The sequence below is a fragment of the Mesoplodon mirus genome (genome assembly GCF_964341445.2).
Source record: "Mesoplodon mirus genome assembly, chromosome: 3".
Classification (NCBI taxonomy): domain Eukaryota; kingdom Metazoa; phylum Chordata; class Mammalia; order Artiodactyla; family Ziphiidae; genus Mesoplodon; species Mesoplodon mirus.
This window is the reverse complement of record NC_138978.1, coordinates 17461001-17485553: the sequence shown is the minus strand read 5'-3', so window position 1 is coordinate 17485553 and position 24553 is coordinate 17461001. Positions and strand designations below refer to the sequence as shown.

Sequence of the window (24553 nt, the reverse complement as noted above, 5' to 3'; positions counted from 1 at the left end):
GGAGCTCGAAGTGCTTTGACCTGAGTCTGGCAGTTAGTGCTTTGTAACGTGAGCTGCTATTAGCTGATGTTTAACTGAGTGAGGAAACCGAGGCCCGGAGGGTGGAGTGATCTGCTGAGGCTCCCTCACGCCAAGGAGATTGAGGAGGGGTGTCCCCACCGTGGATCAGGAAGAGGGGCCAGCCCTGGCCGTGGACCTGGGGTGGCCCCCTCTCCTCTCGCTGGGTGGGGGTCAGGGGAAGGCTCAAAGGAAGCCGCGCCCACTGCAGGGAGTGGACCAGCTTTGGGGAGCCTTGGGTTCTGGTCCTTCCTCTGCCTTTATGTTGGGTAGCACCCCCAGGGCTCAGTTTTCTCATCTGTGAGATGGGGGAGCTGGTCCTGATGCCCCCTGGTGCCCTTCGCCCTTGCCTGGGCCTCCGTTTTCTCATCTGTAGGGTGGGAGAACAGGCCTGGCTGATCAGTTTCTGGGAGGTTGTTGGGCTCCGACTCTGCCTTCTCGTGCCCTTGTCCTGCCAGTACTGGGGCTGGTCACAGGGCCCTGCGGACGAGTGTGGGCAGTGCGTCGGGCCCCTGCGCTGGCCTGGGGAGCCCACCCCCTACTCTCATGCTCCTCCACCTCCCCGCCCCACCCTTGAAGAGTGTGGCGGGAAGAACTTCCACTTTGTGCACCGCTCGGCCGACGTGGACAGCGTGGTGAGCGGGACCCTGCGCTCAGCCTTCGAGTACGGCGGCCAGAAATGCTCGGCCTGCTCCCGCCTCTACGTGCCCCGCTCGCTGTGGTCGCAGATCAAAGGGCGGCTGCTGGAGGAGCGCAGCAGGATCAAAGTGGGCAACGTGAGTGGCGCTGGCCTCCCCGCCACGGCCCAGCGGGGAGCTGATGGGATTGGAGGCTGGGGGGGTGTGTGCAGGGAGGGCGCTCCCTTTGTCTCCGACTCTGTCTCCTCCCATGTCTCCCTTGCTTCCAGCCTGCAGAGGATTTTGGGAGCTTCTTCTCTGCCGTGATTGATGCCAAGGTATGAGCAGGAAGCAGGCTGTTCCCGGGGTCCCGTGCCTGGACTGGGTGGGAGGGGTAGGAACAGCTATAGGGGTGACCCAGACCTGCTGCTTCGAGCAGGGCAGCCTGATGGCCACGCATACACCCGCACCACCCCTGCCAGCTCTGCAAAGGGCGGAGGCATCCGTACCCAGAGGGCAACTCGCCTCCCGCACACCCTGCCCAGGCTCGACGAGCCCCCTTTAAGTGCCTGTGTTCATACGCACACAAACAAATAGGCCTGCACACTGCATGCATCAACCCGAACACGCACGTACATGCACAGCCGTGAACACGTTCATGTAGATCTCTGAGTGGGAGCATGCCTGTAGATTCACCCACGTAAACACACGCACACCCACATGCACACATATCCTACACAGAAACATTCGTGTACAGGTTCATATGTGTATATAGGCACACTTCTGGGTCTGCACGCGCAAACACATACACATAACAAACACATCCATATAATGCAGGCATATGTGTGCCTACGTACGTAAACCTAAAAATTCATGGCTATATGTGTATATGTGTGTTTGTGATGTTTGTAGTTCTAACACACACACACACAAGCGTGCACAGCTGCCCTTGTCTCTGCCCTGGCTCAGCCAGCCCCCCCCCACTTCAGAATTTGGGCCCAGGGACAGGTGTTTGGGGTGAGTGTGTCAGGGGGCTGCTGCTGGGAATGGTCTCCAGCCAGCCCTTGACGCCCCCTAACCCCCCGCCCGACCCAGTCCTTCAGCCGCATCAGGAAGTGGCTGGAGCACGCCCACTCCTCGCCCAGCCTCACCGTCCTGGCCGGGGGCCAGTGTGACGACTCCGTGGGCTACTTCGTGGAGCCCTGCATCATCGAGAGCAAGGACCCCCAGGATCCCATCATGAAGGAGGTGATGGGGCGGGCGGCCCGGGGCCGGGAGGAGGCAACCTCTCCCCCGAGCATGGCACACACACAGGGCCCTGGTGCTTCACGGGGCGTCATCCCATCTCACAGATGTGGAAAGCGAGGCCCTACGAGGGGACCGTCTCACACCCGGTGAGAGCGGAGCCAGGCCCTGAGCTCGGGCCTCCTGACCCCAAATCCAGTGCTCTGTCTTTGACACTGCTGACCCGGGCTGGTGTCCTGGCACTTGCGCTGTCCACAGCCACCAAGGGCCCCTGTGGCCATCTCAGTAGCTGACACTTGTAGACTCTTAACTGTGGGCCGGGCATTTGATAGAGATGAGGTGGGCATATCGTTCCCATTTTACAGATGAGAAACTGAGGCTCCAAGAGGTCAGGGCACTTACCCAGGAGGACAGTGCAGGGGTGGGGGTCTTCCCCCAGCCCCTTGATGGCAGAGGGGACGGTGATACCATCGGGCAATTCCTGGGCTGACTGTTGCCAGGAGTCTCTCCTTTCCAAGGGCCTGGGCCCTTGGCTCTGGGTGTGGGTCTGGCTGGCAGGGAGGCCAGAGACTCCTTGGATCTTCTGCCAGGTTGGGGTGGGGTGGGCCGGGTGGAAGCCATCCCCAAGGGAACCCAGCGGGAGGCAGCGCCTGGCCCTTCCTGTAGGGGCTGAGGAGGGGGATGGGGAGAGGCGGAGGCCAGAGCAGGGAGACGGGAGGCCTCGGGGTGTTGGTCCAGGTGGGGCCTGACCCTGGAGCTTCTCTCCCAGGAGATCTTCGGGCCTGTGCTGACTGTTTACGTCTACCCGGATGACAAGTACAAAGAGACGCTGAGGCTGGTCGACAGCACCACGAGCTATGCCCTCACGGGGGCAGTATTTGCCCAGGATAAGTGAGTGGCCGCAGCCCCTCCACTCTAGTCCCGGTGTCCTGTCCCCACAGGACCCTGCTCTCCCTGGAGACTGCCCTCCTGGGCGCTGATCCTAGTAATAATGCTGCCCTTGCTTATCTCCATTCTCCTCACCTCCACCCTGACCGCAGGTAGACACAGGCAATGGGCTCTTTGTTAAAATGCAGATTCCGGGGCCCCACTATTGGCTGCTGAATGTAGGTGTCTAGGGGTGGGGCCAGGGAATCAGTGCCTTTGACCTGTTCCCCGGGTCTGATGGGGCTGCAGAGTGGAAGACAGAGGTTTGGGCCCAGGTGCACTGCTTGTCTGGCAGAGGCAGGATTCCAACTTGAGCACCGGGACAGTAAACCTGAGGCTTTGCCCTTTCCTTTCTCTGTGGTACTGCTTGTCTCCCCGTGTCTGCCTTTAAGAGTGGAGGCGGGGGCTTCCCTGGTGGCTCAGTGGTTAAGAATCCGCCCACCAATGTGAGGGACACAGGTTCAAACCCTGGTCCGGGAAGATCCCACATGCCGCGGAGCAACTAAGCTCGTGCACCACAACTACTGAGCCTGCGCTCTAGAGCCCACGAGCCACAACTACTGAGCCCGTGTGCCACAACTACCGACGCCCACATGCCTAGAGCCCGTGCTCTGCCACGAGAGAAGCCACCGCAATGAGAAGCCCGCGCACCACAAGGAAGAGTAGCCCCCGCTCGACGCAACTAGAGAAAGCCCATGCGCAGCAATGACCCAGTGCAGCCAAAAATAAATAAGTGAAATAAATTAAAAAAAAAAAAAGAAAAAAAACATTGAATTGTTTAAAAAAAAAAAAAAGAGTGGAGGCGGGATTGGCACCTGAGGGGCAGGCTGGGGGTCTGGAGGTTCCCCAGCTCCCAAAGGCAGGAAAATTGGACCGAGATGAGCCACTCTCTCGTGTACGTATAGCCTGACCCTCATCCAGCCCTCACAGATGCCCTGCGAGGAAGGCGTGCTAATTCCCTTTTCAGAGGAGGAGGCTGAGGCTCAGAGACTCCTGGGAGCCTGTCAAGGGCCCATAGCTGGCGGCTGGCCTCATGCTCACCAGGGTGGCCCACGTGGGCTGGGACGGGGGTGTTGGAGGTTGGCCCTGGGTCTGGAACGAGGGTGAGCTGGCCGCCCTCTTACCGCTGCCCTGTCTTGTAGGGATGTTGTCCGGGAGGCCACAGAGATGCTGAGGAACGCTGCCGGCAACTTCTACATCAATGACAAGTCCACTGGCTCGGTGGTGGGCCAGCAGCCCTTTGGGGGGGCCCGATCCTCTGGTGAGTGGGGCCGCCTTTCCAGAGGGGGGCCGAGTTCCTGGCGGGAGACCCTCGGTCCTTCATCTCAAGGGTGTTAAGAGGAACAGCAGTAGCACCATTTACTGAGCACTGTGGGCCAGGCCCTGTCCTGCCAACAGCCTCCTAAGCTCAGGTGCTGCCGTTCTTCTTCCCATTTTATAGAGGGGGAAACTGAGGCCCAGGGAAGTGAAGTGACTTGCCTAAGGGCACATGGCTAGAGAGTGGTGGAGCCGGGATTTGGGTCCCAGCGCCCACACCTTTTACTGTCATACTCCAGGCCACTGTAGTCCATCCCCCTCCTGTTTACAAATAGGGAAACTGAGGGTTGGCGAGGGGCGGTGACTTGCCAGAGTTCCCAAGCCCAGCCACATGGGCCGGAAACCAGGTCTCCTGACTCCCAGTCCAGTGCCCTCCACGGTGCTCCCCTGCCTCCCAGACACCTCTTGCAGGTGGGGTGCAGGGACCTGGGGAGCGTGGGCGTCCTGCCTGCTCGCCAGCTCTGCCTTCCCCGACATCCGGCTGAGTGCCCTGCGCACAGATGCGCTCGGGAAACCCTGGCCGCTGTGACTGGGTTAGGGTTAGTTTGGCAGTTTGCTGCCCGTGCTGGCGCCCATTTATTCCATCAGCTCCTCCCCACTCCTTTTCCCTCTGCCCAGAGCCGTTGTATCTTTTTGGAGATAAACAGAGCTGTCTTTTCCACAGGGACTAATGACAAGCCAGGAGGGCCCCACTACATCCTGCGGTGGACGTCACCCCAGGTCATCAAGGAGACCCACAAGCCCCTGGGGGATTGGCGCTACCCGTACATGCAGTGAGCCCTGCTCGGCGCCTCCACCGTCCGCTCGTCTGTCTGTCCAAATGACTGACCTCAGTGCACTGACCCCACCCCAGGCCCTCCACCCCGCTCCCCACGGGACGACCCTCTTTCTAGGGCCGAGGCCTGCCCCCTGCCCCCCACTGGCCTGGCCTGTTCCACCCTTGGAGTCAGATGCCGGGCTCTAGTTTGAGATCACGCTGTGGGGAGAACAGGGCCACCACCCTTGACCCCATCGGCTGTCCTAGAAATTCCATCTGGTAGGTGGGACCTTGGTGCCTGGCTGGTTCTCCATCTGTCCCCTTCTCTTTCCTCTACTGTGGCTCAGTGGCTCAGGGACCTGAGGAATGGTGGTAGAGTAGCTCACGGATCTGTGGAGGAAAAGGAGGCAGCTCTGGGGCCCCTGGCAAACCTCACCACCCACAGAGGCCCCTGGCCTTGGCCCCGGCTTCTCCAGATCTCCAGGATTTCATGTAGCCACAATGGCCTATAGGGCTGGCAAGTCGTGGCTGCAGGGCATGGGGCACCAGCTGGCCTTGCCCTCTTTAGTCCGGGCAGCTCCCTAGCTCTTTGCCCAGATGCGCCTGTACCAGCAGGTACCTGGGCCCAACCAAATGCCTTAGACCCCGTGTGCCTTGCTCCAGAGTGCCTGAGCTCACCTGAGACCCACGGATTCCTGGCTATCTCCGTTTGGGGGTCTGGGGGGACTGGTGGCCAAGATGTGGGATGTGCTGGTCCTTCCTGTTTGGGCTGTGAGATTGGCAGACTTTGGGGGGCCCTTCCTGCTACTTCCCTTAGCTCTCGGGTCCTGCCTCTAGAGCCTGGGGTTTCCTGCAGGAGCTCAGCATCCACTGGCTGTGGTTGAGTAGGCCCGGGTACATGTTGCTCCCACCTTCCCCAGCACCCTGAGACCTGTCCTTGGGCCCCCATCCAGCCCGGGCTGAGGCTTGCCTCTAGAATCATCCCTGCTTTGCCTGTTAGTGGCTCTGTGTGGACTGGCCGCTAGGAAGCCTGTTCCTTGACGCAGCCAATCGGTGGACACTTGCAAATGCATCCTGGGTAGGTGCTGGGTGGCCAGGGAACGAGAAGTGGTGACTTTGGAGGACAGTTTTTAGGGGGCCCCGAAAGGGCTGGGCCCTCCTCAAGCATAGCTGGCATGGGGCCCCCGCGGGGCTGGAGTGGCCATTCCCCAAGTGCACGGTCACACACCTTGGCCCCCGGTCAGGGGCGGGTCCTGATGCTGCCCGGGTTGTTTCCCACAAGGGGCCAGGTCAGGCGGTGGGCCGGGAGGGGGGGTGCGGAGGTGTTCCTGGTTCTACTGGTTCTACACTGTGAGGTGACAATGGGATCTGCCCGATTCCACCTAATAAAATGCCTCTTAACCAGGTCGGTGGTCTTTCTGGTGGGGTTGGTGGGGACTGGTCACTTCCTACATCTGACGGAGTTGCCAGTGTGTCATTAGGTGTCACGAGGGCCGTGCCCTTGGTGTGACGGAAGGAAGGGTGAGCACTGATGGCGGGAATCCCTGCTGTGGTGGCGGGAACTCTGGCGCCCGAGGGCCTGGGTTCAAATGCCGGCTCCAGAAGGTTGTGCAATCTCTCTGACCCTCCGTCTCTTCATGTCTTAGATGGAAATAACCACACACACACGCACGTGTGTGCACTCACATGCACACACGTCGTCTTGAGAATTCAATGAATTAATTCATATAAGTGCTCAGAGCAATGCCAGATAGGTAATTAATGATTCAACAATGTAACCCATTTATCCATTGTTATAACAACCACTGTTATGTGCTGTGATAGTTAAGTTTATGGGTCAACTGGGCTGGGCTATGGTGCCCAGATATCTACTTAAGCATTATTCTGGATGTTTCCACGGAGGTGTTTTTTTGGATGAGATGAACAATTTAAATCAGTGGACTTTGAGGAAAGCAGATTACCCTCCATAATGTGAGTGGGCCATATCCAATCAGTTGAAGGCCTTAACAGAATGGAGACCAGTCTCCCCCAAGCAAGAAGGAATTCTGCCAGTGGCTGCCTTTGGACTCAACTGCAACTTCCTGCGTCTCTGGCCTGCTGGCCGGCACTACAAATTCTGAACTTAGCAGTCTCCATGATCACGTGAGCTACTTCCTTACAATAAATCTCTCTCCCTGTGTCTGTCTCTACGCCTCATAGAGGTTCCGTTTCTCTTCAGAACCCTGAGTCATACACGTGCCAAAGACTATGCATGTGTTTTTTTCACTCACTTAGGAAGGAAGTGCTGCTGTGCTCCCATTTTGCAGATGAGGGTACTGGGGTGTAGAAAGGTGAAGGGACTTGCCAAGGGTATGCTATCAGTGGGGTGGAAACGCAGGTCTGTCTGATTCCAAAACCCATTCTCACTCTTCCACCCGGATGTCCACACATGGCTCGCAAAGATCTGCTCAGTTGGCCAGGTGACATGGCAGGGAGCAACCGTGGCCAGTTAGCTTGAGCCTGGAATCCGTGGGTCTAAACCCACCTGGGCCAGCTGACTTGGAGGAGAAGACACGTGTGTCCTGACCTGTCTCCACCCACAGATAATGTAAACAGAGCTGGTCCTGAACCACACAGATGCCACCCTGTCCGAGGGTCCATTGGTTAGGGCTGTTGGCTGGAGGCTCCCAGAGCTGTGGGAAGGGGAGGGGACTCAACCCCGGGCAGAGCCCCTGCCCTGGCTCACCCAGGGGCTGCTACTGATTTGTGGCAAAGGCGGCTTGAGTCAGGGACAAAGGGCAGCACCCAGAGTGCTCTGGCTGGAGCTCACGGAAGGGAAGGGAGGCAAATGCCTTTTGCCGTCGGGGGGGTACGTAGGCCTCGTTAACGTTGCCGAATGGAGTGACTTATTCAAGGTCACACTGAGACAGCCGCAGAGTTGGCTGATGACTGGTAGTGTTTTACCTACCTAGTCTCAGAGCCTTGACATTGACCCTACCAGGTAACTATTACAGCATTCTGTGGAGGGGCTAGTGGAGGTCAGAGGTAGAATGACGAGCCCAAGGTCACATAGCTGCTTAGTAAAGGGCCGGGTTAGCACCCAGGGCTATGGGTGCCACAGCCCATGCTCCTCTCCACCTGCTCCGTCAGGTCCCCGACTCCCAGCTATGCCTCTACCAGTGTCATTTCGTCCTGGTGCCTCTGACTCCACTGAACGAGGTCAGGGGGTGGCTCAAAGCTAACGTTCACTCCGCTCTGTCTGCCCCCCCTTGTCCCCCAGACTTGGGGCTGGTGGCTCCCGAAGGCCCAGTGCCCACCCGGGTGCCCGAGGCCTCTTTGCATGGTCACTGCAGTAAGTCCCCATGTCCACGGTGGCCTAAGGAGCCTCTTCATTTCCCTGCTGTGGCTGGGGGCCCAGCCACAGGCCTGGGCTGGAGCGTGAACCATTGACTGAGGCTGGATGTCCCTGCCACCGCGGTGCCACCCGTGGGGCGTGCACGCTAAGGAAATGAAGGGCCACCTGTGCCCCGGTCACCAGGCAGACCTGGAGCTCCTGGGGGGCAAGAGGAAGCAGCAGGGTGCAGACCCACACTCTTCACAGAGTCACGCCTTCATTTTCATTAACTCCCCTACCGACACATTCGTTATCAGTTCCTGTAGGTCCTCTGTCTAGAGGCGGCGTAGGAAATAGTAAGAGTCACCATTACTTGAACGCAGGCTGTGTGCCAGGTGTTGTGCTAAATGCTTTAGACGTCACACCCTCGGATCCTCACTGCAACTCCTGAAGGTACATTCCATTAGTCCCATTTTACACGTGAGGAGACTGAGGCACGCATGGGTGAAGTAACCAGTGCACCAGTAGGAGACGACTGCCTGGGTTTCTGTTCCTCATGTCTGCCTGCCTGGGCACTGAGCACAGCCCTGATGTCCTGCCTTAACCCCTTTTACCTGTGCCTTGGCCTCCCCAATCTCAAGAGTTGACGTTTCTGTGGGAGCTGAGGATCGAATGACATGTTTTAGAACAAAGTGCCAGGTCCCGTGCCCTGCATAGAGTGGGATGCTCAGTGAATGAGAACCTTCACCCACCCTCTCAATACCCTCATCCTGGATGCCTGTGCCCAGGAAGGAGATGAAGCTGGGCTTCCCTGAGCACCTAACCGTGGGCAGGTGCTCCTGCTAATTAGCTTGGACCACACCAGCCTGGGAGGGAGGGAGTATTATTTTGGCCCCATTTCACAGATAAGGAAACTGAGGCTTAGGGAGCCTCAGGGAGACTTGTTCAGTAAGGGACAGGTACAGGGGCAAGAGCTGGCTATACCAGCACCCCCTTGTCCTGGTCCCTCGAAGGAATGCAGCAGCTTCTGGGTGGGAGGCATCCAGCAGGTGGATGGGAGTAGGTGTGGCTGACACTGGCTCCAGACATAGCCAGCCTTGTCCCCCTCCCCCGGGTTGTTGACAGCCACCCTGGATGGTGGAGCAGGTACCATATGACCCTAGGTGCCGGGGTACATGAGCATTCTGTTCTGGGGCTTTGCCATGCCCTCCCTCCAGGCCCCAGGTGCCTGGCAGGTACTCCTCAGCCTCGTGAGCATTTGGCGCACAGAGGCCGGGGCAAAACGAGGGAGCTGATGTCCTGCTGGGCACCTGCTTGGTGAGGTGCATCCAGGCAGGTGTTGTCAGAAGGAGAGTGAGGCTTGTGGAGAGATCTGAGTCTTAGGAAGGAGAGTCATACAGAATCATAGACCCTAGCCCTTTACTGGGCCTAGAATCGAGGGTCCCATGCCAGTTCCATACTAGGACAAAAGCCATCAACACTGTAATGTAATATTCACTATCATTTATTAAGTAGGTGCTTGATGTATTCATCCCATTTAATCGCCCTTGTTTGAGGCGGCTGTGCGCGTTTTACAGGTGAGGAAGCTGAGCAGAGTCAGGGCCTGCTGGTTGGCCCCTGTCCAGTGGTGCAGGCGGGGCCCTCCAGAGCCCCACAGAACAGGACCAGCCCCCTTCCCCATCCCAGCCCTTTATGCTCCCTTTAGCGACGATCACCTTTTTGGCTCTTATCGGGCTTGTGGTTATTTGGAATCTTCAGATCTTTTTCTGAATGAGACACAGCTGGCTTGCGTGTATCTCTGGACTCAAGAAGGTGTCCCAACCACAGCAGAGTCCCTCCTTCAGGCCTTAGCTGACCCCTAGGTCCCCAGCTTCTAGGGGTCACCCTACCCACTACACTTTTGACATCTCAGAGGGGTGACCAATGAGGCTGGGTCCTCTGATAACCAGCTCTGAGGCCTCCCCTGTGCCCTCTTCCAAGGTGTCTCTGAACCAAGCCAGCTGGCTCAGGGGCTGTGCAGCTCCCAGACCCTCTTGGGGAAGCCCTGCCTGCCTACCCCTGCTCTACCCTCAGCTGGATTGGAGCTAGGTTTCCAGCTGCCCGATTTTGTCCTGGAGGAGGCAGTACTGGTAGGAAAGAGACAGGGGAAATGGTGGGGCGGGGGGTGTGGGGCAGAGAAGCAAACAGAGGATGTACAAAGGTGGGGTAGGGGAGAGAAGCCAATGCAGGCCCCAGTCCCTGGGGTCATGCCCCTCTTGGGGACTCCCCCCTGTGCTCCAGGCCGCTCCAACCACCATGGCAGGGGGGACGAAGGAAGTTTAGGGAAGCCCCCTCCAGCCCAAAGCAAACTTGGCCAGTTCCTTTCTGTAAGCACCCAGGGAAGCAGATGTAAGGCAAATGGGCAGCATCTACCGGGCCCCTATTTCCATGGCTCACCCCTGCCCCATGAACTTTGCATAAGTCTGTCATGGTTCTCCACCACCTTGGCAACCAGTAGCCACACAGGTGTGATCATGGGGACCTCGGGCCCTGGACTGGGCCATGAGGATGGCAGTGCATTCAGCCTGGGCCACCTTAGGGCATGTGCTCTGGGTGCAGCCCTGAAGGAGAACTGCAGGGCCTTGGTGTTCCTGGACATTTGTTCTCAGGGCAGCCAGTGCCCTAGCCTCACCCACTTGCCCTTCTTAGGTGATGTCAAGGCTAGAGGGGACCACGGAGATCATCCAGCCCAGGGCATCTCAAGGGTCACGGACTGAGCCTTGTGTCATCCTGGATCTGGGCGCACGGCTGCATTTATCGGTGTGTGCATTAGTGTCCAGGGCTTTCATCAGAATCTCAAAAGGATCCTTGCCCCTGAAATGTTAAGAAGCACCGAGTCCATTTTACAGGTGGGGAGACTGAGGCCCAGAGAATGGAAGCCACTTGTCTGAGGGCAGCCTTCAGGTTGGGGCAGAGCTGAACCAGAAGCCAAGACTTCTGCCTTTCCATCCAGAGCTCCTTCTTCAGATTTTAGTCTTCAGAGAAGATCATCCATCTGGACTAATAGCCCCCACTAAGCAGGGGGACCCCATCATTCCTTCCTCATTGGAGTGCCTTGGTCAACACCATTCTCATGAGCCCCCATTAGGGTCTTGGATTCCTCCAATCCACACACTTGCCAAGTGGCTTTGAATAAGTTACTGTCCCTCTCTGAACCTCAGTCTCTTCATCTGAAAAATGGAGAGATAATAATAGCACCTCAAAAGGTAGTGAGAATAAAATGGGATGGCAGCCTGGTGTAGAATGAGCCCTCCAAAAGTGTTAATGATAGAAATAACTTGTGCTCATTATCACCATCCTCCTCCCATTCTCGTGGCACAGACGCTGTCTCCCCCATGGAGCTCTTGGCTGGCCCACGCCTTCCCTCCTCCTTACCCCTTCATGGCAGCCAGCACAGTGTGGGTCATCATAGAGCTGTCCCGACATGCTTTTGACTTGATTGGAGTCCAGGGGAAATCCACCTGCTTTTCTGGCCCTTTGGCGACTGGCCCTCTCTGGCCTCAGTTTCCCCATCTGTATAATGGGTAGGTTTGTGGAGCTCTGCAGACCCTCTCATCTCTGATACAATACGCCACACTATGAATGGCCCTGGTGCCCCTGGAATCTTCCAGCATGTGCTGTCTTCACGAGCACATGGCCCTGATTTCGATCTCCAGACCACAAGCTATATCCCTTGTGTGTCCTGGCTGTGTCCCTTGTGCCCCACCCAGCCCTGGCACATAGTGGGCTCTGCTAGTGCCCTCTGGATGCATGGCTTTCTCAGCCACTCTTGTCCTCCACAACGCCACACCCAGGGGGCTCCAGTTAACTTAGATGCTCTTTTCCTCTACCATCCCCTTACCCCCAAGCTTTGCTAAATAATCTGACTTGACTGGGAGTCTCCAGAACATTCCAGGGCCACCCAGCAACTGGCATCTTTATTCTCCCTCTTCAAATGGACGCACACACTCATTGTGCCTGGAACTGGTCCTTCACCAGCACCTTGGCCTTGAGGTGGGACCTGCATTGGGAGAGGGCGGCACCCGTCCCCACCCCTGTGGTGGGTGCAGGGTGACAGCTCCTGAGGGCAGAACACACCCAAATCAGACAGTACAGGGTTGAGAGCTTGGCAGCCTGGGTCTAAATTCTAGTGTCATTGGGAATTCCCTGGCGGTCCAGTGGTTAGGACCCAGTGATTTCACTGCTGTGGGCCCGGGTTCAGTCCCTCGTCCGGTAACTAAGATCCCGCAAGCTATGCGGTGTGGCCAAAAAAGTTAAAATAAATAAATAAATTCTAGCGTCACTACCTATTAAATGTGTGCTTTTTGGCAAGTTGCTTAACTGTTCAGCTTCAGCTTCTTCACTTTAAAAATGGAGGTAGGGGCTTCCCTGGTGGCACAGTGGTTGAGAGTCCGCCTGCCGATGCAGGGGACACGGGTTCGTGCCCCAGTCCGGGAGGATCCCACGTGCCGCGAAGCAGCTAGGCCCATGAGCCATGGCCGCTGAGCCTGCGCGTCCGGAGCCTATGCTCCGCAACGGGAGAGGCCACAGCAGTGAGAGGCCCGGGTACCACACACACACACACAAAAATGGGAGTAATAATGGCTGCTTTGCAGGGTAGCTAAACGATATGATGCATAAAAAGTGATTGGCGTTGTGCCTGGCATATAATACACCCCAGAAAAGTGCTATTTAGTTATGGTCCTCACGACTCCCTAAGTATCTGGCAGGGCAGAGGACAGTGGTCTCGGGGGCTCCTAGAAAGCCACCAGGGACCATGTTCCTAGGAGGCCAGTGTGGCTGTAGTTTGGGGCACACAGTGCACGAGAGCACAGGCGGGGAAGGATGGGTGAGCTGGGGCCAAGCTGGGGAGGCCTTGAAAGCCAAGGCCAGGAGCTCAGCTGTGATCCTGCAGCAATGTGGAGTCCCAGGGGCTGTTAGAGCCAAGGTATGATAGACTCAGAGCTGTCCTTCAGGGATTTAAACTGTCAACCTGAGGCAGACAGGGAGGTCCAGACAGGAAGTTATAAGGGTCTGAGCTTGGGGTGTGGCAAAAGGGGGAGGAGTCTGGAGAGAACTGATAGACACTGTGAATTAGTGCTGGGGCTTTTGACCTGCTGACACGGAGGGTGAATAAGGGCAGTCCAAAGAGGACTTCCCCATTGTACAGATGAGGAAACTGAGGTCAGGAGAGGGGAGAGCTAGGACAAGAACCCACACCTCCAGACACCCTGCGCAGGGCTCTTCCTTTCATTCTATGGGTTGGGTCTCCCCCACCCCCCACTGGTTTACATACACCCAGAGAGGGCCAGGGCCAGGCCCCAAATCATGCAGCAAATCCTGCATCTTTCCACAGCATCCAGAGGCCTCTCCCTGTTGTTTTCAATGTCTGTGGGTTGACTCCACTCCAGGGGAGGTCAGGGGCGAGGGAGGGGGTGCTCCCTCTGGAGTTGCTAAAGACACAGCCAGTATCTTTCAGGGTAACTTTGAGATTTGGGCTCTTTCAGCTGGGCTCAGAGCCCAGGGTGCCCCCCGGGGCAGTTCATTTCATTACAAGAAAGGACAATCTCGCACTCTGGCAAATTCACCTTTCTCCAGGGTCTGCCCTGCACCCCGCAGTTCACACATGCCTTTTTATTTAATCCCCACACCGATCTCATGAGGCTAGGATTATTATTCCTACTTCAGTAGCAAACAGAGGCTCAGAGAGGTTAAGTAACCTGCCCATTCTCACACAGCACACAGAGCTGATGTCCAGTCCAGGCCGGCTGGAGTCATGCTGCCTCAATGTTCCTCGAGTGTAGACACACACGTCAGCAGGAGCTGGTCAATGATGTAGGTCTGTTACCAGGGGCACAGTGCTGATACAGATGGAAGAGTCACTGCAGCGCAGAGCAGAAGTGGTTCCCGTGAACTGGCACCAGGAAAGGGTTCTAGGAGGAGGTGAGGCTCCAACTGGCCCTTGAAGGAGGATCGGGGCTTGGCAGGGGTGGGCAGGGGGACAGTACTGGGTTTCCAATCCCCTTTTTGTCCCTTGGAGCCTCCTCCCGCCATGAGCCTGAGCCCCAGGAGCAGCATTCAGACCTGTGACATATCCACCTAGGCTGGGCATTTTATAGCAGGCCTCCAAGGCTCCTGCTAGGCCATATTGTTGGGGCAGGAAAGGGCCAAAACAGCATTCTGTGGACAAGGGACTTTGATTAAAACAGGTCCCTGATTTGCTGGAGCCGTCTCCCTCCATTCCACTCCTTGGGGGCAGTCACCTTCAACGTTAGGAATTTTCAACTTTCCTTTCTGCCAACACCCCTGCCCCTGGGTCCTGGATCCAAGGGGGGATACCTAGAGGGGGCTCCCTCTGCAGAGGTGATGATGGATTATTGGGCTGGCAGATGGCCCCCCTCTCCCACTCCCACGTCCCAATCTCTTTGCTGCTGTTCTGCTGCTTTTACCAAAAGCAAGGTGCTCGCGATGTAATACGGCAGGGAGGTTAAGAGCCAGGCCCTGAGGTCTGGCTGTGTGATTTGAATCGCAGCTCTGATGGTTGTGCAAACGACACAGAGTTTCTTTTTTTTTTTTTTTGTGGTAGGAAGGCCTCTCACTGTTGTGGCTTCTCCCTTTGCAGAGCACAGGCTCCGGACGTGCAGGCTCAGCGGCCACGGCTCACAGGCCCAGCCGCTCCGCGGCACGTGGGATCCTCCCGGACCGGAGCACGAACCTGCATCCCCTGTATCGGCAGGTGGACTCTCAACCACTGCGCCACCAGGGAAGCCCAACACTGAGTTTCTTAACTTCTCTGTGCCTCAGTTTCCTCACCTGTAAAAGGGGGTTAGTAATAGTCCCAGTTATTGTGAGTGTTAAATGAGATGGTGAGTGACAAGCACTTAGTGTGATGCCTGGTTCTTAGTATCAGTGGCTGCTGTTTTGGAACAACTACTATGGGTCAGGGGCGGGACACGTGACCATGTGTCAGCCCCAGCTTGGTCAGGCTCTGGCATGTGGGCTCCATTTGCCCCCCTACTCTGTCTCCTGATGGGAGCATCTATGTCCTTTACTCCCAAATGCTTGAAACATCAGGGAGATGTGACCTGACCTCATCTAAATGGCAGAAGGCGTAGGTGTGGCCAGGTTAGCAGGACATGCTCTGTACACTGCCAAATGGGGTTCTCCTGGACCACCCAGGCTCTGCTGTGCCCTAAGAAGGGATCATCCTAATTCCAGCCTCCTCCCCTTCTTTCAGAGTCCTCAAACCTCTCTACCTGTCCCGGGTGCTTTCCTGCTCCTTGGACAGCAACAGGACCCATATGTAAATGTCTGTGCAAATCCCCTGGTGTTAGGTTGCCAGCTCTCCAGGGAGGCAAAGTCACCTCTGGGACCTCCACTTCCCAGCCATGGGAGCCCAGGGCAGGGTGGTCTGCTCTCTGATCTTCCTGCTGCGGGCCCTGGCTGAGCTGACTGAGAACTCGGAGCTCCACTTGCTTGGGGATTACCTCCCGGGTGGCCTCTTCACCCTCCATGCCAACGTGAAGGGCATTGTCCACCTCAACTACCTGCAGGTGCCCAAGTGCAAGGAGTGAGTCTCCAGTGTGAGGCTGGAAGTGATGGTGGGGTCCGGGCGGGAGCCGAGGCTGGTCCTGTGGCCCTGGGGAGGCCAAGCCAAGACCAACGGGTCAGAATGTATCTCCTCATTCATTGCCAAACCCCCATCCTGGATGCACCCCACTGGCTCTCAGGGAGGCCCGGTACAGTCTGTGTTATTAAAATCTATGGAGACTATGTCCTGAAATTTTGAAACCTGGTGTCTCAATGTCACGTCTCTTACTAAAGAGTTATGGGATGTTTGAGCCTAGAGGGGTCTTAGAGACCATCAAAACCAACCCCCGTCCCTCTGGCAGCAGCGGGACTCCCAGTGAGTCCATGCCAAGGCCCGGCTGTTATACCTTTGGGAGGCAGGTTCTCAGACTGGAAGGAAGGTTTGTATTTTCCCAGGGCTGTCGTTGGGTGGGCAGGGGTGTTTCCAGGCCCGGTGGGGGGACTTTCCTCTGCACTCCATCCCCTGTGAACCCACTGGGGTGGCAGCATCTTTCAGAGGTTGAGTGGGCCACCTTCGGGCAGGCATGAAGGCTGGGATACTGGAGCCAGTCTGGGATTATAAAATAGTGATCTTGTGCAGAGAGGGCGAGGCATTCTGAGAAAGAGAGAGAAGGGAAGGAGAGCGCAAAGATGATTAGAGCCTGACTATAAGAAATGAACCATTTATAAGATGTTGGGGAAGATTGTATGCTGGCTTGAGAATGGTGAGGGTGACTGTACTAAGCATGATGTTGGATATTTTGATGCTTGTGATGATGGTGGAGAGTCTAGTGAAATGATGGTGGTGATAGAAGTGATGGTGATGTTGATAATGTTGGTAGTAGTAATACTGGTGGTAAGGAAAATGGAGTACGGTGATGACGGTGGCGGCAGTGGTGATGGTGATGGTGGTGGTGGTAGTGAAGGTGGTGGTGGTGGTGATGGTGATGGTGGTGGTGGTGATAGTGATGGTGGTGGTGGTGACAGTGATGGTGGTGGTGGTGATGGTGATGGTGGTGGTGATAGTGAAGGTGGTGGTGGTAGTGATACTGGTGATGGTGGCGGTGATGGTGGTGGTGGTGGTGGTGATAGTGATGGTGGTGATGGTGACAGTGATGGTGGTGGTGGTGGTGATAGTGATGGTGGTGGTGGTGATGGTGATGGTGGTGGTGGTAGTGAAGGTGGTGGTGGTGGTGACAGTGATGGTGGTGGTGGTGATAGTGAAGGTGGTGGTGGTGGTGACAGTGATGGTGGTGGTGGTGATAGTGATGGTGGTGATGGTGACAGTGATGGTGGTGGTGGTGATGGTGATGGTGGTGGTGATAGTGAAGGTGGTGGTGGTAGTGATACTGGTGATGGTGGCGGTGATGGTGGTGGCGGTGATGGTGACAGTGATGGTGGTGATAGTGATGGTGGTGATGGTGATGGTGATGGTGATGGTGGTGATGGTGATGGTGATGGTGGTGATGGTGATGGTGATGGTGATGGTGGTGATGGTGATGGTGATGGTGGTGATGGTGATGGTGATGGTGATGGTGGTGGTGGTGATAGTGATGGTGGTGATGGTGATGGTGATGGTGGTGGTGGTGGTGGTGATGGTGATGGTGGTGATGGTGATGGTGATGGTGATGGTGGTGGTGATAGTGACAGTGATGGTGGCGGTGGTGGTGATAGTAGTGACGGTGGTGGTGGTGGTGGTGTGCGGGCCTCTCACTGCTGTGGTCTCTCCCGTTGCGGAGCACAGGCTCCAGACACGCAGGCTCAGCGGCCATGGCTCACGGGCCCAGCCGCTCCGCGGCATGTGGGATCCTCCCGGACCGGGGCACGAACCCGTGTCCCCTGCATCGGCAGGCGGACTCCCAACCACTGCGCCACCAGGGAAGCCCCTACCATAGGTTTTTAAAAAATGTGTTGCATTTCTTTTTGGTTCTTTCTTTCAGTTTCCATTTCTCTGCTTACATTACCCATCTTTTCTTGAATGTTGTTCACTTTTTCAGTTACAGCTCTTAGCATATTAATCATAGTTATTTTAAATTTCCTGTCTGATAATTGGAAAATCTCTACCATATATGAGTCTCATTCTGATGCTTGTTTTGTCTCTTCAGACTTTTTTTTTTGTCTTTTAACATGCCTTGTAATTTTTTATTGAAAGCCAGACATGATGTATTTGTTAAAGGAACTGAGGTAAATAAATTTTAGCATGAGGTTTTATGTTTATTTGGGTAGGAGTGAGGCTATGTTTACTCTTTGCCATAGCTGTCGTGTCAGAGGCTAAAATTTCCTCTAATGTCTCCCCTTTTTGGTCTTACCTGCTGGCTTTGGGTTTCCCTAGAGAATCTTTCTTAAACAGAATTTGAGCCTTGAGTTCTTTTGGTTGAAATCCCCTGTTATTATACAGGAGCCTGAGTGATGTGGTGGTAAGATGTGGGAGGAGGGGAAGAATTCTGGAATCATCTGTGACCAGGTTTTATTCTTTTGGTAAGCCTGTGCCCTGGGCTGTGCCCTTCACAAGTGCCTCTCAGCTCTCCCCACCTTCGGTGAGACAGGAAGGCTAGAGGGGAGCTGCAGTTGGGTACTTCCTTTCCCCTATGTCAATTCAGCTGTGATAAAATAGTTTCCCTTGAGGGCAGGCCTTTGTTAAGGAGAACAGAATGCTCTGGGTGTGTTTCAGAGTGGTTGCTTTTTCCTCTCCCCTTGCTGGAGAGCAGTCTTTACCCTGAGAAGCTGGTGGGGCTCCTGAGGTTAAGGATGCACTCCTAGAGGTCTCTCTCAAGCTAGTCTGAGCTCAGTCCAAGCAACTGGTCATTTGCTCTCTAGCTGCTCCTACCCGTTGCTGCTTCCAGCAGCATTTCCTGCTCCTGCTAAGCTGTGACTCTTTGTGTGAACCTGTCTCCCCAATTTTGGGATCTGTAGTTTGCCCCATGACCCCAATTCTTTGATGGACCTAAGAAGGGTTGTTGATTTTTAGCTTGTTCAGCCTTTTCCTTGTTGTGAGGATGGAGGTGATGACTTCCAAGCTCCTTACATGCCAGACCAGAAACCAGAAGTTCCCCATTCTCTCCTGACCTCTACACCAACAAGGCTTTCCACCACATCCTCTTCTGAAACTGCTTTTGTGAAGGTCACTGATGTCTAGATATTGCCAATCCAACCATCATCATCGTAGTCAACCTGTGAACAGATGTGACACAGCTGATTACTTCCTCTCTTTGGAAACAATATCTTTACTCGAATTCTGGGCCAGTCTCTCTCTTGGTTCCCCTACAGCTATGACTACTCTTTCTAGGTCTCCTTTCCTGGTCCCTCCTTATCCCCTTGACCTTTAAACCCTGGAGGGTACAAGAGGTCAGCCAATGGACTTATTCTCTTCTCTGTCTACAGGGCTGGAAATATGATCCATAGATTTATAACTTCCAATTTTATATCTTCAGACTGGACTTCTCCCCTCAACTTTAAGTCAAATATTCACCTGCTTATGCAAAGTTGCTCCCCCATGGTCTTCCCATTCCAGTAAAAGGCAACACCATCTTTCTGTTGTTTGACCAAAAGCATTGAGTCATCCTTGACTCCTTTCTTTCTCATCCAACTCAGCAGTAAACCTTGTCCAGCTTACTTTCAAAACACATCCAGAATCTGACCACTTCTCACCTCTTCCACATCTCTCTCTTTAGTCAGAACCGCCACTATTTCTCAGCTGGGCTATTACAATAACACCCTGCCTCGTCTCCTGTTGTGCCATTACCCCTCATGATCTATATTCAGACAGGGCAATCCTGCTAAAATGAAGGTCAGATCTTGTCACTCCTCTGCTTGGGATCCTCCAGTAGCTTCTCATTTCATTCAGAGTAAAAGCCAAAGTATTTTGACTCCAACTCTTTGAACAGATCCACTGTTCTTCCTCTTGTTCATTCTGCTAGAGCCACGCTGGCCTTGCTGCTCCTCGACTATGCCAAGTCCCCCAACCACAGAACCTTTGCACATGCTGTCCCTGCTGCCTAAACAGATATCTTCATGACCTGCTCCCTCCCAGCCTTTACATCTTTGCTCCAATGTCACCTGCTGGATGAGGCCTTCCTTCCCCTCTCACCCAATGTGAAAGTGAAATCAGCTCCTCCATCATTTTCCATATCCCTTGCATGGCTTTATTTTCCTTCACAATATTTATCACCATCTGTTGTATCACAAATTTATATGTGTGTTGTCTCTCTTCCCCATGAAAATATTCATTTCATAAGAACAGAGACTTTGTCTCATTTGGTTCACAGCTATATTTCCAGTGCCTGGCATTGGTATGTACTCAATACCTTTTTGAATGAATGAATGTATGAATATCAGGTTGAGACTCCATGGGTAAGAGGTAGGATTAATTTGGTTACTTAGGGGCTCAGAGTTAGTGTAGAGAAGAATTTGCAGGAGGGGGAGAATACATGGCAAGGGAATGGTGGGGTGTAGGTCTGGATAAGGTGTGTGCGTGCGTGTGCGTGTGTGTGTGTGTTGGTGTGCATATGCCTGCACATGTGTGGTCCCACAGGAGGCAGAAAAGACCACAGAGGGAAGGCTGGCAGGGGATCAGACTTAACTTGGCTGATGGAGAGGCTCTTCCATGAGGTTTCAGGGAGCAAACAAGACATCCAGAAACATCATCTGATGCATGTGCAAGAGAGACTAGAGGGGTGGAACAGGAAAGCAGGTGGAACAGGAAAGCAGGTGATCTCTGAGAGGCCTGAAAAGAAGGGCTGTGAGGTCGAGTGGTCCTACCATGGCTCCTCTTGTCTGGGCCCTTGGTCCTTTATCTGTGTACTCTTGCAACACCCTCCTCATTGGTTGTCAGAATGATTTTTATACAACCCGAATCTAATCAGGCCACTCCCCACTCAAGAGCCATGGCTGCTTCCCACCACCCCTACATTTTTAGTGTCATAGTTCAGTCTTCCACCCTCTCCCCATGCAGCCTGACTTCAGCCAGGCTCGGACACACTCTCTTCCCCAAAATGCCATCCCCATCCTCTCCTCCACCTCATTGCTCTTACTGTTTCCTCTACTTGTAATTCATTCATTCATTTAATAAACAATCAGTGGAGGCCTCCTCTTTGCTTGGCACTCTTCTAGTTTCTAGAAATATAGCAGGGACTTCCCTGGTGACACAGTAGTTAAGAATCTGCCTGCCTATGCAAGGGACATGGGTTCGATCCCTGGTCTGGGAAGATCCCACGTGCTGTGGAGCAACTACTACTACTAATTACACGTGCCACAACTACTGAGCCTGCGCTCTAGAGCCCTCGAGCCACAACTACTAAACCCACGTGCCACAACTACTGAAGCCCGCATGGTTAGAGCCCGTGCTCTGCAACAAGAGAAGCCACTGCAATGAGAAGCCTGTGCACCGCAATGAAGAGTAGCCCCTGCTCGCCACAACTAGAGAAAGCCCACATGCAGCAACGAAGACGCAACACAGCCAAAAATAAGTAAATTTATTTAAGAAAAAAGAAATAAAGCAGTAAAAGCAATAGACATGGCCGCTGCCTACCTGCTCCTGCTCACCTGAAAACCCCTGCTCCTCCATAAAAGATGTGTTAATTAGGACTCTTGGTGGTAAGTGACGGAAAGCAATATAAGCAAAAAGTTAGTTTATTGCCTCACGTCATTGAAAATCCAGGAGTTGACCTGAAGGGGAAGCTTCAGGCAAGGCTGGATCCAGGGTCTCACTCTCTCCATCTCCCAGATCCTTCCTCAGGCATGTTCTCCCCCAGAAACCAGTGGGCTGCTAGCAGCTCCAGAGTTATATCCTATTCACTCAGCAACCTCAGAAAGTCTCCATCTCAACAGCTGGGTAATGTTACCCGAAGAAGGTGGATTAGGTCTTTGCTGGGCGAAACTAAGAAGGTGCCTACTGAGGTCCAGTTCTAATGGCAATCCCAGCACCCCTCCCCCTCCCAGACAGAAGCCAGTTCCCCTCCCCTGAGCATCCTGCTGGGGATGACTTAGAGAGGGTAAGGGAGCCCCCAGAGAGTGGGAAAGAGGACTCAGGGTCTTTTCCTCTCCTCCCTCCAGACCCCTGTGTCTATGTGTTCCAAGGACTGCCATCCTGTGCAAAAGAAGAAGCCAGCTGACATCCACCCCTGCTGCTTCGAGTGTATTGACTGCCTCTCTGGCACCTTCCTCAACCGAGCTGCAGGTATGATCCATGGGCCCACATGCTTGCCTTGCCACTGCCCTGCCCTGCGAGGGGGGTGGTCTCCAGGGCCCTTCGCCTTTGGCAGGGTCTCTGGGGTCTCCCCCATGGTACGTAAGTGTCCAAAGGCCAAGGATTATGTCTTTCCCACCAGAGGGTGAGGTCTTGGAAGGAAGGAATTATAGTTATTAGACTCTGAGTCAAGGAGTCCTCGGTTCAAATCCTGCCTCTATAACTTCCTGGCTTTGTGACTTTACCTGGCTGAGCCTCAGTTTCCTCATCTGTGAAATGGGGTTGCTGTCAGGAGTTGATGAGTCAGGGGGTGTAAAGGACTCAGTGAGCATTGGTCGCCCTTAGCTCTCTCTCTCTCTCTTTCTCCTGCCGTGGCCTGGCCCAGTGCAGGCCCAGTGGATGTAGATGCTGAGAAGGCAGGTTCGGCTGATGGGAGTTGCTGTGGGCTCTTGCAGGTGAATTCGACTGCCAGCCCTGCCCAAGTTACGAGTGGTCCCGCAGGAAAGACACCTCCTGCTTCAAGCGGCAGCTGGCCTTCCTTCAATGGCATGAGGCACCCACCATCACTGTGGTCGTGCTGGCTGCCCTGGGCTTCCTCAGCACCCTGGCCATCTTGATAATCTTCTGGAGGCAGTTTCAGACGCCCATGGTTCGCTCGGCTGGGGGGCCCGTGTGCTTCCTGATGCTGACGCTGCAGCTGATGGCATACGTGGTGGTCCCCGTGTGTGTAGGGCCGCCCATGGTCTCCACGTGCCTCTGCCTCCAGGCCTTCCTCACGCTCTGCTTCACCGTCTGCATCTCCTGCATCACCGTGCGCTCTTTCCACATCATCTGCATCTTCAAGATGGCCAGACGCTTCCCACGTGCCTACGGCTTCTGGGTCCACCACCATGGGCCCTACGTCTTCGTGGCATTCATTACAGTGCTCCAGACAGTCATCGTGGGGAGCAGCATACAGCCCGTGACCACCAACCCCACTGGCCGCACTGACCCCGATGACCCCAAGGTCATGACCCTGTCCTGCAACCCCAGCTACCACCAGGGGCTGCTGATCAACCCCAGCCTGGACCCGCTCGTCTCCGTGCTGGGCTTCAGCTTCATCTATATAGGCAAGGAGCTGCCCACCAACTACGACGAGGTCAAGTTCATCACCTTCTGCATGACCTTCTACTTCACCTCCTCCGTCTTCCTCTGCACCTTTGTGTCTGTCTACGAGGGGGTGCTGGTCACCATCCTGGACCACTTGGTCACTGTGCTCTACCTCCTGGGCATCACCCTGGGCTACTTCGGCCCCAAGTGCTACATGATTCTCTTCTACCTGGAGCGCAACATGCCAGCCTACTTCAGCAGCATGATTCAGGGCTACACCGTGGGGAAGGACTAGCACTCCTATCATCTGCCCATTGGGATGAGGGCCTCAGCGTTGGGAGGTGGAGGCCGAGGGCTTGCTTGTTCAACTCCAGATGGATGCAAGGAAGCCACCCCCAGCGATTACCACCATGCCCTGGTATCTGATTTGGCGTTCCTCGTGGGTTCTCTGCGTCCTGGCCATTTTTACCCACCTAGCGATGGGTGCCTAGAAACATTTGTCCTTCGTTCCTTTCCCTCGAGCTGTTTAGCTTGCCAGGCAATGCCACCCCATTCTAGAAAAACAACCCAAGGCGACCTATTGGTCTCCAAGGACAGAGTCCAGTTTGGCAGCCTGCAGGCGCCATCTGGTGGTCACTGTGGGTACCTGCAGGTTCACGGTGAAGGGACGCCTGCTGGAGGGCTGGGCTGGGGTTGGAGGATGTGAGCTCAAATAATGCGGCCCTGCCTCATTCACAAGCTGCCCGTGTGTCCGCGTCTCATCCCCGAGATTCCCCCAGAACACGCATCCCCGGCTTCTCTGTTGTCTCTGAGTACGGCTGAGCCCATAAATGCTCGGGAATAAACCTCGCTTGGGTGAAACGAATGAGTTTCCTTCTTGTTTTCCGGGAGTCCCCTAAGAAGATGTGGAATTGGAGACCTCGGTTTCAATGCCAGCATTGCCACTTCCGAGCTGTGTACCTTGGGCCAATTATTTACTGCCCCTGAGCCTACACTTCCCCGTCCCTAAAATGGGAACATTGAAGGATCAGAGATAAGGGGTGCAAAGTGCGTATATTAGGTACTCAGTAAATGCCAACCGTTGCAAATTCACATGTCCCTGGAACCATCAGGGGCAAAATAAGACTGTGTTTCCTTTTTACACCCTGATGTCCGTGGCATATCTTCTAGTCCATGGCACTAGCCTCTGTTGGAAACTGGCCCTCACCCAGTAAATTCTGGGTGTTGTTATGGGGTGCTTGAGCCTCTCACGTGCTCCAGAGCCACTGGGTACCATGGCACTGCCAAACCCAGGAGAGGCTGCTCTGCTGGGTGTGGCCGTGTGCATGCCAACCACCGCCGATGGAGGGCCTTAGCTGCAGGAGGGGCCCTGTCTCCCCTGTTCAGGGGTCAGACCTGGCCTCTGACAGCTCACCAGGGAGCCACAACTTCCATACTGAGGCCTCCAAGCTGCTGCCTGC

At 55.0% G+C, this 24553-nt stretch overlaps 2 protein-coding genes across 2 annotated transcripts in view; both read left to right on the top strand.

Moving 5' to 3' along the window:
• The window catches only part of ALDH4A1 (aldehyde dehydrogenase 4 family member A1), a 32977-nt gene extending 25904 nt beyond the window's left edge, over window positions 1-7073 (top strand). Inside the window, exons 10-15 of the mRNA XM_082612323.1 lie at window positions 637-833; window positions 965-1012; window positions 1770-1922; window positions 2689-2810; window positions 3989-4107; window positions 4828-7073. Of these exons, the coding sequence (XP_082468449.1) occupies window positions 637-833; window positions 965-1012; window positions 1770-1922; window positions 2689-2810; window positions 3989-4107; window positions 4828-4940 (752 nt within the window). The 3' untranslated portion in view covers window positions 4941-7073. The remainder of the gene's footprint in view (window positions 1-636; window positions 834-964; window positions 1013-1769; window positions 1923-2688; window positions 2811-3988; window positions 4108-4827) is intronic.
• TAS1R2 (taste 1 receptor member 2) lies at window positions 5518-23388 on the top strand (the record flags this gene model as incomplete). Its single annotated transcript, XM_082612107.1, has 11 exons — window positions 5518-5535; window positions 8050-8118; window positions 8180-8251; window positions 8438-8555; window positions 10214-10362; window positions 10922-11032; window positions 15586-15821; window positions 16144-16157; window positions 17147-17247; window positions 21872-21995; window positions 22460-23388. 11 exons carry the CDS (start codon window positions 5518-5520, stop codon window positions 23386-23388), a joined length of 1941 nt encoding a protein of 646 aa, XP_082468233.1.
• Between the last annotated feature and the right edge of the window lie 1165 nt (window positions 23389-24553).